General features: G+C 33.7%; 1 protein-coding gene across 1 annotated transcript in view; it reads left to right on the forward strand.

Annotated features, from left to right (window-relative positions):
- The window catches only part of TRUB1 (TruB pseudouridine synthase family member 1), a 31,398-nt gene extending 19,918 nt beyond the window's left edge, over nucleotides 1-11,480 (forward strand). The window contains exons 5-8 of the mRNA XM_016146406.2: nucleotides 6,315-6,387; nucleotides 7,655-7,794; nucleotides 9,824-9,880; nucleotides 10,634-11,480. Coding sequence (XP_016001892.2) covers nucleotides 6,315-6,387; nucleotides 7,655-7,794; nucleotides 9,824-9,880; nucleotides 10,634-10,893 — 530 coding nt within the window. The 3' untranslated portion in view covers nucleotides 10,894-11,480. The remainder of the gene's footprint in view (nucleotides 1-6,314; nucleotides 6,388-7,654; nucleotides 7,795-9,823; nucleotides 9,881-10,633) is intronic.
- Nucleotides 11,481-12,138: the final 658 nt, after the last annotated feature.

Raw genomic sequence — 12,138 nt, forward strand, 5'->3', positions numbered from 1 at the left:
TTCTTAATTTACCCGTTGGGAACAACTAACCTGGATAAAGGAAGGCGGTATGCAGTAAGTGGCAAATGAATGCTCTTAAGCCATTTTTGTCCTATCTAGACAAGTACTATTTTTATCCATTGTTTCAGATAGCTGCAAGTTCAGGAGTAAGAAAATCAGTGTCTAGCTCAGTAGACCCAAGTTCAAACCATATTAATAGAGCTCTTTATTCTTTTTCATAACACCTTCTGTTATTCCTAAGTAGTGTTTTTCACCGTTTATAAATATATATTTGCATGTTAATTCCCAAACTATGGGGCTGGGGCTGACACCATGTCTCCTGGTCCTCACTGTATTCTTGGTGTCTATTCAGTGTGTAGCATGTGGAATAAAAGAGTTAGTGTGTGAATAAATAAGACAGATGATAGAGGCATCCGCAAAGAAGATGCCTGCCAGTTTCACAGGAAAGGCAAAGCATCTTCCTACCTTCTGCTGTTTTCTCATCCGCATGTAGGTAGTGAGACTCAAGTACAAGCTAGTGTCTCTGAGGATGCATGTCTTCACCATGCTCCTGTTCTCCACTGAGCTCGGGACCCTAGGGCCACGCTCCTGGAAAGCCTAACCGCTCTGAGATGGGGATAGATTCTCCTCTCTTGTGGCTTTTTTAGTGGGAGGCAAAAAACATAAAAGGAAAGTAGTATCTCACGCTAATCCTTTGTTCTAAACACCATCCCACCCCTTACCCCCAAGAGAGGGTGTTACCTAGGTCTTCTCAGGTGATGTAGCTACTGTTAACAGAAAGGGCTCCTCTTGAACTATGATTTGACTGCCCACACCCCCTGGAGGAAGCTGAAGAGCTGAATTGGGTCTCAAATTGTGAGTTAAATACGTAGGGCCCACTGTAGTAGGGTTAGTGCGTGGCTGTGTCTCAGTCATTCCATGGTGCCTTTCGTTGCCTTTTGTTTGTATTTAAACTTTTTATTACAAAGTATTACACAAACAAAAGTGCAGAATTTATAGCTCAGTGAACTATATCACAAAGTGAACATCCATGCAGCTACTGTCTAGTCAAGAATTAGAAGATTCCTAGAAATTCTTCTCATGCTCCATTCCAGTTGCTACTCCAAAGATTACTACTTTAACTTCCTACACTGTGGTGATAGTTCTAAAACAATAGTATAATTTTGCCTACTTTTGACCTTGATATAAATGGAGTTAAATAATAAGTATTCATGTCCGGAGTCTTCCACTTATTGTATTTGTGAGATTCATCTACTTTGTTACATGTGTCAGTATTTTGGACTTTTTTCTTATCACTGTGTATCATGCCACTTCGCAAATGTGTGAAAAAATACATATGTATATATGATATGTGTGTATATGTGTGTGTGTGTGTGTGTGTATACACACACACATTCCTCTGTTGATAGACTTTTGGGATGATAGACTTTATGAACGGAGCTTCTGTGTGTGTTTTGCACATGTCTTTGGTAGATCCATGAACTCATTTCTCTTGGATACATTATACCCAAGTGGAATAGCTGAGTCAGGGTAAGTGTGCATTTTACTGTACTAGGAATCAACAGTTCTCAAAGTATTTATATAATTTCTGCATTTCTACCAGCAATAAATAAGTGTTCCGTTTGCTTTACATCCTTGGCAACACATGGTAATAACACTATTTTAAATTTTGGCCATTCTGGTAAATGTGTGGTGGTTCTAAGTTAATTACTGAGATTTAGCACTTTATTACATGTTTTCGACTCTTTAGTCATCTTCTTTTGTGTATTGTCCAGGTCTTTTGCCAACTTTTGGGGTTTAGTTTTTTTTCTTTCCCTACCAAGTTGCCTTTTAAAAAAATATAATGATTAGTATAAGATCTTTGCTCTAGATACGTGCTCTTCTTTTAGTTCTATGTGTTGTGGATACAGTCTCCTACTCTGTGGCTTGTCTTTTAACTCTTAATTGTGTCTTTTGGAAAACAGAAGTTCTTAGTTTTAATTTAGTCCAATTTATCTTGTCTTTTCCTTTATAGTTAGTCCTTTTGGTACCCTGTTTTAAATAACCTTTTCTACCCCAAAAGCATGAAGATATTTTGTTATATCCTAGAAGCTTTATTGCTTTGCCTTCAAATTACATCTACAATCTACCATTTTTTCCGTACGTTGCTCTCCAGTTGGCCCAGCACTTTCCCACGCTGCACTGCCTCCCAGGTCACGGATTGAGCACCGTGCAGGCCTGGGGCTGTGTGGAATCTGTTTTGTTTCATTTGTCTGTGTGTCTGTTGTTCTATTAATATGAAACTATATTTTTTGCTATAGTTTTAGAATAAGTCTTGATATCTGAAAGAGCAAGTTTTCTTACCTTATTTCTCATAGGTTTATAGTTTTTTTTATACCTTATCGAAGAAGTTACCTTCTATACCTCATTTGCTGTTGTTTTTTTCCTTAATCATAAGCAGATGTTGAATTTTATGAGATATTTATTCTATATCTATTGGTTTTTCTCCTTATTCAAATATGAAATTAGTATTCCATTTCTGGAATAAGCCCAGGTTAATTATGATATGTTATCCTTTATATAAATTACTGGATTTTGCTTGCTGATATTTAGTTTAGGGTTTTTGCATCTTTGTGAGTGAGATAAGCCTGAATTTTTCCTTTCTCTTAGTGTCCTTGACTCATTTTGATATCAAGGTTGTACTGACCTTACAAAGTGGATTGAGGCGTATTCTCTGTTTTTATCTGTTCTCTGGAAAAATTGTGCCAGATTTGCAATATTTCTTTTTCTAATGTTTGATGTAATTTACTGGTAGACATTTGGAGTTTTCTTTGTTAGGAAGATTTACTATAGAACTTGATATATATGTTTTTTAATTTGTTGTGTTGTTATAGATCATTTTCCACCATGAATTTGTTCATTTCATCTAAATTTTTAAACTGACTGGTATAAAGTTGTCCATAAAATTCTTTAATGACCTTTTGACTTTGAAATAATATCAAAGTTAGAAGATAAGTTGCAAAAATAGAGACTTATTTTTTCTAATTTTCAGTATACAGATCCTTCACTTCTTTTTACAGTAATCAGGTCTTTCACTTCTTTTGATGCTTATAATAGCATCTTAAATGGGATTTATAAAATATTCCATTTCTGATCGTTCATTGCTAGTATATAGGAATGGATTTGAATTTTTGTATATTGGTCTTATGTCTTTCAATAGGGTGAAACCGACTTGTTAATTCTAGTCACTTTTGTGTTGATTTCTTGTTAGGGTGAGTCTGAAGTAGACCTGTTTTCCAGGTCTCAATTAGCCCTATTCCTACCACATGGCTTTTCTGGAGTCTCTATCGTGTATGCCTCTGGTATTCAGCAGAGTTTCTTCATTCCAAATGGTTGCAATTCAAACATCTTTCAGCCTAGTATGAGCTTTAGTACCAGTCTTTAATTTTGTGGTGACTCACTGTATGTACAAGCAGCTTGGACTTTAGCTAAGATCTCAAGTGGACCCCTGTAGACCTCCCTCTATGTAGTTCTCTCAAATCCCAGCTGCTGCTGCTTCCTCAAAGAGTGATTTCTGTTCAGTGAGATCACAGCGCTTTGTTTGGAATGCCCCACCCTGTACCACAGTTAGAAAGCACCTCCAAGCGCAAGCGTGGGATTGTGGGCCTTGCCTTGTTTCTTTCCCTTCTCTCAGGGATTACAGTGCTTGCAGCCTATTGTCTAATGTTTGAAAACAGTTGTTTATTATATATTTTTTTCCCAATTAAACAGCTGCTTATGATGGCAGACCTCGTCCAGTAATAGTTATTCTATTGTGGTCAAATATTGTTTTTAAGTCCATCATATTGGTTTTACTTCATGGTTTAGTAAAGAAACAACTCTCATATTCTTGGTTCGTTGGAAGAGTCAAAAATTTTAAACAGATAATGTGTAACACGATCTTGTATATATTTTATGCGAATGACTTTAAAAAATTAATTTCAAATGAATACCATCTCATTGGTTTATTAATTTGCTAAACAAAGAATTATTACCCATATCCTATGGTACTTGTATCATACCCATCTTCTTTTATCAACTGTAATTCTTTTGGCTAGTTATTGCATATATTTGCTTTGGAGATTTTATTCTCCATTTCTTTTTAAATCCTATGAAGGTAGAGTTTATTCTTATATCATAGGTACAGTTATTTTTATTTGAATTAGACTTATGTTTTAGGTATAGCCAGCATGCTTCACTACATGCTCATGTAGTGAATATGTTTATGATATTTATTATATTCTCTTTTATTCTAAAATATTATATTCACTTTTATTGTAAAGTAACTTGCTGCATAGGCTTTCTGTCTGGTGATTTAAACATCAGATGAATAATTGGTCTAGGTCACTTAATGCCCTTTAGACCTTGAGATCTATTATTCCTCGGCAAATTAAATTCAGCAAGAGTGCCTTGAGTGCCATCGTAATTGTGTACATTATATAAGAAGAAAAGCTATCTGCCTTTAAGGAGCTTAGAATTTCATTGGTGAGATAATACCTGTAGATATGTAGTAGGTAACAGTTTAAAATCGTGTATGATTAATTGCAGAATGAACAGCACATACCATAAATGCCTGAGATGTTAAGTCAGAGAAAGAGACATCGTGGCAGACTAAAATGAGGAAGAGCACATCTTGTCATCTTGTGTGGGGGAGTATCAGTAAAGGAAAGCCATCAACGCAGGACAAAAGAGTGCACGTTGGCAGGAATGTCAGTAAAGAGACCACGAGCAATAGAGAGCTGTTTGGTCTTATTTTTTAAATGTGTTCCTAAGTTATGAACTCTTGCAAGTTTATCAACAGTAGAATTTCTTTTAGCAATTGCCAGCATGATGGTAGAATTGGTTTCTAGATTTGGAAGTTTTACATAACTAAGGTGTAATTATGTTTTAATGTTGCAGTACAGTAAAATTTTTCATGGAAAAAAAAATCATCTGTATCGTGAGCTACATTTGTTTGAAAAACAGTATGAACAGAATAGCCGTCTGAGATCTTCCTTTTTGAAGCAGCTAGGTGCTGGAGAAATTCTTTTCAGTTCTGTAGCTCTTAACCGTTTGAGTCTAGATCCTAGTCTTTGGCTCTTGTTTCACTTGTAAGGATCAAGGTACAGTGAGGTTAAGACAGTCTTGCTGTGTTAGTATTGAAATCTGGACACAATGTTCCGTGCTGTCTTCTACTTTTTATCCTGATGTTAGAACAGTAATTCAAAGTATATGAATTAGTTTTTGTTAACATTAAAATAAAATCTAATGTAACATGTATATACTCAAATAATAGTTTAAATAAATTTCCTACAAAGTGAAAAAGCAGCACTATAATTTCTTAACATTAACTGTGACCTAAACAAGTTGTAGAATATCTCTATAATTTGGTTTATTGTTGAACATGTATAGTCATCTGTAAATATAAAATCCCAAATATTGACTTTTAGTGTGTTATAATTTTCAGATGTTAAAATTATAGAACTGAATATTAATATTGTATCATTGTGTTTGAAATAGTATCAAACAAAAGGTGAAAACACAACTAAGTGACAGATATTAGAATCTTTGTTTTTATGTCTCCATTCAAATTCTCTAAGATCATTGTTTAGAAAATTGCTTAGTAATCATGGTAAAATCTTTGCTACGTATATTCTCATTTTGCACGGGCTTATTTTTGAGGCAAAAGTCAGACTCCTGACTGTCAACAGAAAAATTTCAAGAGCAGTGAAGGGAGAGAAGGTGACAGATAAATACAACTTTGCTTGGAGACAAAACTGAATGTGAGTGTACAATTTATACCACACCGTAGAACAGTTTTGAAATCTGTCAGGTAAAATTTTAAATGTGCTTCATACTAGATAATCTTAAATAGTGCATTGAGTTATTTACAATATTTGACACCTGGAGAAACTTAGAACTTGTGGATTTTTTTCTGCTTTCTGATCGCTCATTTTTGATCACTGCAGGATTATTTTAATAGCTAATGCAACATTTTCCTCAGGTCTTCTAAAGGCCACAGCGAGAACCAGCTATGTGCATATAAGTTGATTGAACCAAGTATTGGAGGAAAAATTGAAGCAAAGGAAATGTAGTCTTCATATTAGACCAATATAAGACTTTGTTCTCCTTTAATTTCTTTAATATATATTTTATTCATCTCGAGATAGAATTTGGCCTATAAAACATACACTATAGTATATACTTTGTCAGAAAAAAATTTTAATGAGCGTTCGCAGCTTTCAGGGCTGTAAAAATAGCACATGTGCTTCTGTGGTTGTTCCGGTGTCACTTTTTTTTTTTTTCATTTTTGGCAGATAAAATAACACAAGAAGATATCGAAGGCATTTTACAGAAATTTACTGGGAATATAATGCAAGTGCCTCCTCTGTAAGTTCAATTATTGAATTTCAATAAAAGTTTAGTTTCATTTTTTAAAGATTCACATCACTTTAATGAAAAAAAAAATGTATGGAGAGGCAGATTTTAAATCTGACAAAGCAAATGTTCAAGCAAAAATGAGCCAGATTCGGACAGATCGCAGAGCTTCTCACACGCCCTACGAGGTAGTGGGATGTGGTCCCCTCTGTCCGGGATGTCGCCACAGCCTCACACCTGTGCTCTTCTGGGCTTTGTCAGTTTTTCTGATTCCGTCTGCAGACAGGCAGCAGGGCAGTCCTGGAACGCAGAGAGGTCACTTCTCCCAGAATTGCTGTGAAGGGACCGGTTCAGTCTGGTACAAGTTGTGATTCAGAGTCCAGTTGGTACTTCCTTTCAGGTGTTAGGACCAGAATCGTATGCTTCACAATTCTCTGCAACAAATGAAAGTTATTGCTTATTAAAAGTATAGGAATATTGATTTACTCCTTACCCATGTTTTTTGTGCACATTACCATTTCAAACAAATCATCTTTTTCTTTTTTTTAATGGCTGAATAGCTATAAGATGTGTCAGGGTAAGTTACTGACAGTTCTTTTAGAATTTAATATTTCTTTTGTATTAAAAGAATATATATTTTTAACACTGAAATCGCTATGTGGAAATGTTTCTTCATAATTTTGCCTCAAATGTAAAGATTTTAAAACTTTAGCAGGATATGACTAAGCATTGTTTTGGATCATTATTAAAAGAAACATATTTATAGGAACCGTTATAGAATTTTCTTCTCTGTGATTGTTCTAAGGATTTTGTAGTCTAATAAAATTTTATCACACAAAGTTAAGATCCGATAGGTACATTATTTATTTGCTTTAGAGAAACAGTTTAGTAACTTTCATATGAAAATGAATATTATTGGAATGGAAATTGTTTTAGGGAAATGTAGCTGAGATCATTGTGACCAGAGGCCTCGTGCCCCTACCCAGAATGTGGACTAGTGAAGGAAGACAAGGATAGACCATCTCTAGGAAGATGGTTAGAGAATAAAGCTGGTAAGGTTGCTTATTGGTTGTTTGATCTAGCTATATTATATTAGCCTCGAAGATACCTAGAGACTCTATTCCTGACACAATTGTAGAGTAGATGAAAAGAAAAAAACTAGTTCATTTTTAAGAAGGATTTTTAATGTAAAAGGCTTCTAGTCATCCTTTCCCTGCTGTAGTCAGGAATTATTGTCTCATTCTTTCTTAATTCTTCTCTCCCTCTCTTATCTTGTAAGCTATTCTGCATTAAAGAAGGATGGACAGAGACTTTCAACTTTGATGAAGAGAGGTGAGGCAGTAGAAGCCAAACCTGCCAGGCCAGTTACTGTATACAGTCTCTCCCTTCAAAAATTCCAGCCACCATTTTTCACATTAGGTAAGATGGAGAAAATCAAAATCATTTGTATTTACATGTACCTTTATTTTGTATTTGGCTACCTTTATGCAATTTTAATGGATCCCTAGGATATTGGAGAGTTTTAAAATTTTGAATTTAAGGAAGGTTAAGATTTGTTAATACCTTTTTGATAACACATTTAATGAGAATACCTGCAGCTGGAGTTTCAGAAATACTTTTCTAAATAGGCTGAGTGTTTTATATATTGTATTATATTATTTTACTATAAAGTTGTAAGTAACATATCTTAGATCTCTACGAAGAAGAGTAGGTAAGGAGTATATATTTTCGGAATTTTACATTTTGTATTTTGTTATCTTATGAATACTTGTTCTCTTATTTTGGCTAGTATTTGATAGTTTGCATCCAGTTTGATAATTCATATTAACTTGTTATTTTAAAACAAAGCATCTTTAGATTTTGGACAAGAAATCTAGGAGTGGAGTGATTTTTTTCATTTTTCTTTGTTTACCTACAAGTTCCTGCTAAACATCATGAAAATATGGAAATAATGCATGAGGCAGAAATGTATTCTTGGACACAGTAAATTTTCATTCCAGTTATCAATTTGAATTTATCTATAATCCATATTTGAACTACATTTAAATACCAAAATGTTTATTTCGATTGTTTGGAAATTTTATGATCTTGTTGCAGAAAGTAGTAGCTGAAGCCCTGAATACATAAGAGCTGTAGTTATGAATTCTTAGACCTCCCTTACACGCATCCTATTCTTAATTTCACAGTGCATACTAAATACCATCCCTTTTATAAATAATTTCCCCAGACCTTTTTTCTTAAACTTTGGTGCTTTGGCATATTATCTGATGTGTATTAAGTTCTTTTGGAATGTGGTTTTTGTACAATTGCAAAAAGTCACTTTTTTCTTTGGTGTCTTGATTCTAAAATGTTTTACTAATAATAAAAAAAAAACACACCAAAAGATATTCTGTCCAATTTCATGAAAATGTAGCAGCTGGGTTGGCACAGTAGATATATCTACGAAAGTAAGAAAAACTCAACATTTTCTGATTGCATTTAAGCTGTAAGTACTTAACTTTGTTCACTGGAGGTTGTGATAGGCCAAAAGAGTTGTCTTTTCCCCAAAGTGCAATATAGTGTAAGAATGTTAACACACCAGCCTTTGATTCTAGTGCTCATTTTTTATCTCGGCAATGGCCCCCATCCTTGAGCTTATAAGAAAAAAAAAAAAAAAAGAATTAGAATTCCCAGGTAGTCAGTTTTGATTAATTCCCTAAATGGTTTTATTTGTATGATAAGACAAGAAACAGCTGGAATGTAGTCCTTCGTGTGGAAATTCAGGATGTCTTGTGGATGAATAAAAATAATCCAGAGCCCTGCTCTCAATCAACAAACTCATGTTATACTGTATGGAGATGTTTAGATATGCATTTAGTTTGGGGACATTGTATATTTTAGTTATTTTATGTTTTCTTTAGGAATATTTCCAAGAGAACAGTTAAGTATTCTGAGCGCTCTGCATAGCATATTACCCTAAACATAATTTCTGTCCCTGAAAAGGGTTGTTTGTTTGTTTGTTTGTTGTATTTGACTGTACAAGTTTGAAAATATTTTTTAAATCTACAGCTCATAACAAAGCTGAGATGTTGAGACATTTAAAACATTAAATGAACAAGGCATAAATATCAGAAAATATTTTTTAAAATCTACAGCTCATGAAAGCTAAGATTAGATATCTATTTAAAACCTATTAAATGAACAAGGCTGAAGTATTAAAGTGGTGTGACTTGCCAGTTAATTTAAAATGTGTCCATGAGTTTCTGCTGTTTGCTTTCTCCACACTCTGACTTTTCAATCTCACAAACACATATGCTGCTGGATGAATAATTTATGTTTTAGCGCATAAATATTTTATCACTTGATTGTTTGCATAGTGCATTTTTACATTTGTTTAGAGGCATCATTTCTATGTAAAGTGGATTTCATAGGAGGTTAGCAATTTACCATGTCACTGTTAACATTCCAGATGTTGAATGTGGAGGAGGTTTTTATATCAGAAGCTTGGTCAGTGACATTGGCAAAGGTAAGCATAAAGATGAATTATGAATTATCATTTAGAGAGTAATATTCCTTTCTGATGGGAATAGAGAATTTTCTGTTTGTCATTTCTCTGCGTACAGGCCTTAGGAACTGTACTCTCGCTGCCTTCAGCTTCAGAAGCATTATAGGTTTATGGCTGACAATAATTATCAGCTTCAGCAGCTGCAGTGAAATGTTTGTAATGGGAGAGAAAGGAAAACAGAGGAACAGAAAATGAAGGTGGAAATAATAAATGTAAAGACCAACATTTTTTCAAGTACAAAATATTTTAACTCAAAGTAGGAATAAGAAAAAAAGATTTATCTTTCTAAAAGTTATTTTCATTGATACAAGTCAAATTTTTTAAAAACTAGAAGCCATAGTCTTACAAACACCCAGGAAGTTGCAGTTCTGTCTCTGACATTTGCTGCAGTTGTAACACTGGGTAAGTCCGATTTCTTCATTTGCGAAGTGAGAATATTAGTTACCTCCTGGGGTTGCTTCATGGGTGAAATAAGAAAAGTGTGTGCAGCTTCCTTATAGACCTGAAAGCAGTTTATAAGGTGAGTTATTGAATATAATTTTGCAACTTAATCATTTCTTCATCTTAAGGCTCTTGGTTCTCAGATGATTACCATTTTATATTTGGGGTGATTTTAAGAGGTATGAATCTAGTTCTGTCATTTAAAAAATTACAGACTATGAGATACTGAATCATTTATCTTGTGGATTTCCTTTTTGCCTTTTTTTGCTGTAGAACTCTCTTCCTGTGCCAATGTACTAGAGCTAACCCGAACCAAACAAGGACCATTCACACTAGAAGAGCATGCCCTTCCTGAAGACAAATGGACAATTGATGACATTGCACAGTCTCTTGAGCATTGCTCATCTCTTCTCCCCGCGGAGTTGGCACTTAAAAAATCGAAACCTGAGGAGTCAAATGAACACATTTTGAGTTGTGAATATATAACTCTAGATGAGACAAAGGGAGAAGATGCTATAATTAAGACATGTTAAAATTGGGTCATCATATTTTGGTTGACATTTGAATCCTGTGTGTGGAATGACGAGCTACGTGCAAAAGACAAGCAACTATTCCTTTTTTTTTTTTTTTTTTTTTTTGGCGTGAAGAAAAATGTCCATCATTTACAGTTTCTATACTGTACAATTTAACTGCCATACATTATAAATAGCCTTAAAGTTGTTCAGTTCTTTGCCGTGATATGGAATGTTCTTTTAGGATGTTATTATGTTTTAAATTGGATTCAGGGAAATCAACTTTCTGATTTTGATATTTCTCCAAAGTTTTTTCCTGCGAAAAAGTTGAACTCATTTTCTCATCGAAGAAAAATATGAGCTACATGTTTCTTTGGTGTCATAAAAGTGAATGTAAATTAGTGTTACTTTGACTTTATTTTGGCTTCTTGATGGCTCTGTTGCATTGAAATTCTTTATGTTCGAAAAGGCCATTATTTTACTTTCTTATGTTTACGATTATTAAGAACATTTCTTTGATAAGGCTGTATTTATATGGTAATAGCTGTGTTTGTTTAGATCTTGGACACTAATAAACTTTTATAATAAATATTTGTAATTGAACCAAATTATTGCTTCTACCACTAACGAATGTAAATTGAAGACTAAATGTTTAAATTTACCTCTACCATTAGCACAAAGGACAATCTTATGGCTTATATTTTGGCATATCTTTTCCTGATATTATTAACATAGTCAACCACCTTGTACGAAGTTACTAAATAACTAAAAGTAATTTTTTAAAAGTAAGCTAAAGAATGTATCTTCAATTAAAATTTTTTCTCTGTTCTTCACTATTTATTCATACCTTTTTATAGGACATTAATCCCCATGACATTGTTTTAGTTTGCTCTTTCAAATGATATCTATAAATGTTGAGATAGCTGCCCTACATTTCCAGCTAATTTCTTCTGCTCTAAATATTTAAAAAACAGTTATCCTGAAACATTTTTGTTCAAATAGGGTACTGAAATTTGCCTGTGTCTCTTTAACATAATTTTGAAAGCGTAGAAACATTACAAAATAGTAAATTTCATATGTAATGGGTGCTTCATATTTTTGTTGTGGGAAAGCAGTATATTATACTGCCATAGAAATGTTCAAATCCTGCTATATTTATTTATTCAATAAATATAGTTTCAAAAATAAGAATCATTAAAAATTTATAAAATAGGAATTTTTAAATTTTTTTGGATTGCCCTTCTTTTAAAGGTATATGCCACCTAA

The sequence above is a fragment of the Rousettus aegyptiacus genome, unplaced genomic scaffold (assembly GCF_014176215.1).
Source record: "Rousettus aegyptiacus isolate mRouAeg1 unplaced genomic scaffold, mRouAeg1.p scaffold_m13_p_6, whole genome shotgun sequence".
Taxonomy (NCBI): Eukaryota; Metazoa; Chordata; class Mammalia; order Chiroptera; family Pteropodidae; genus Rousettus; species Rousettus aegyptiacus.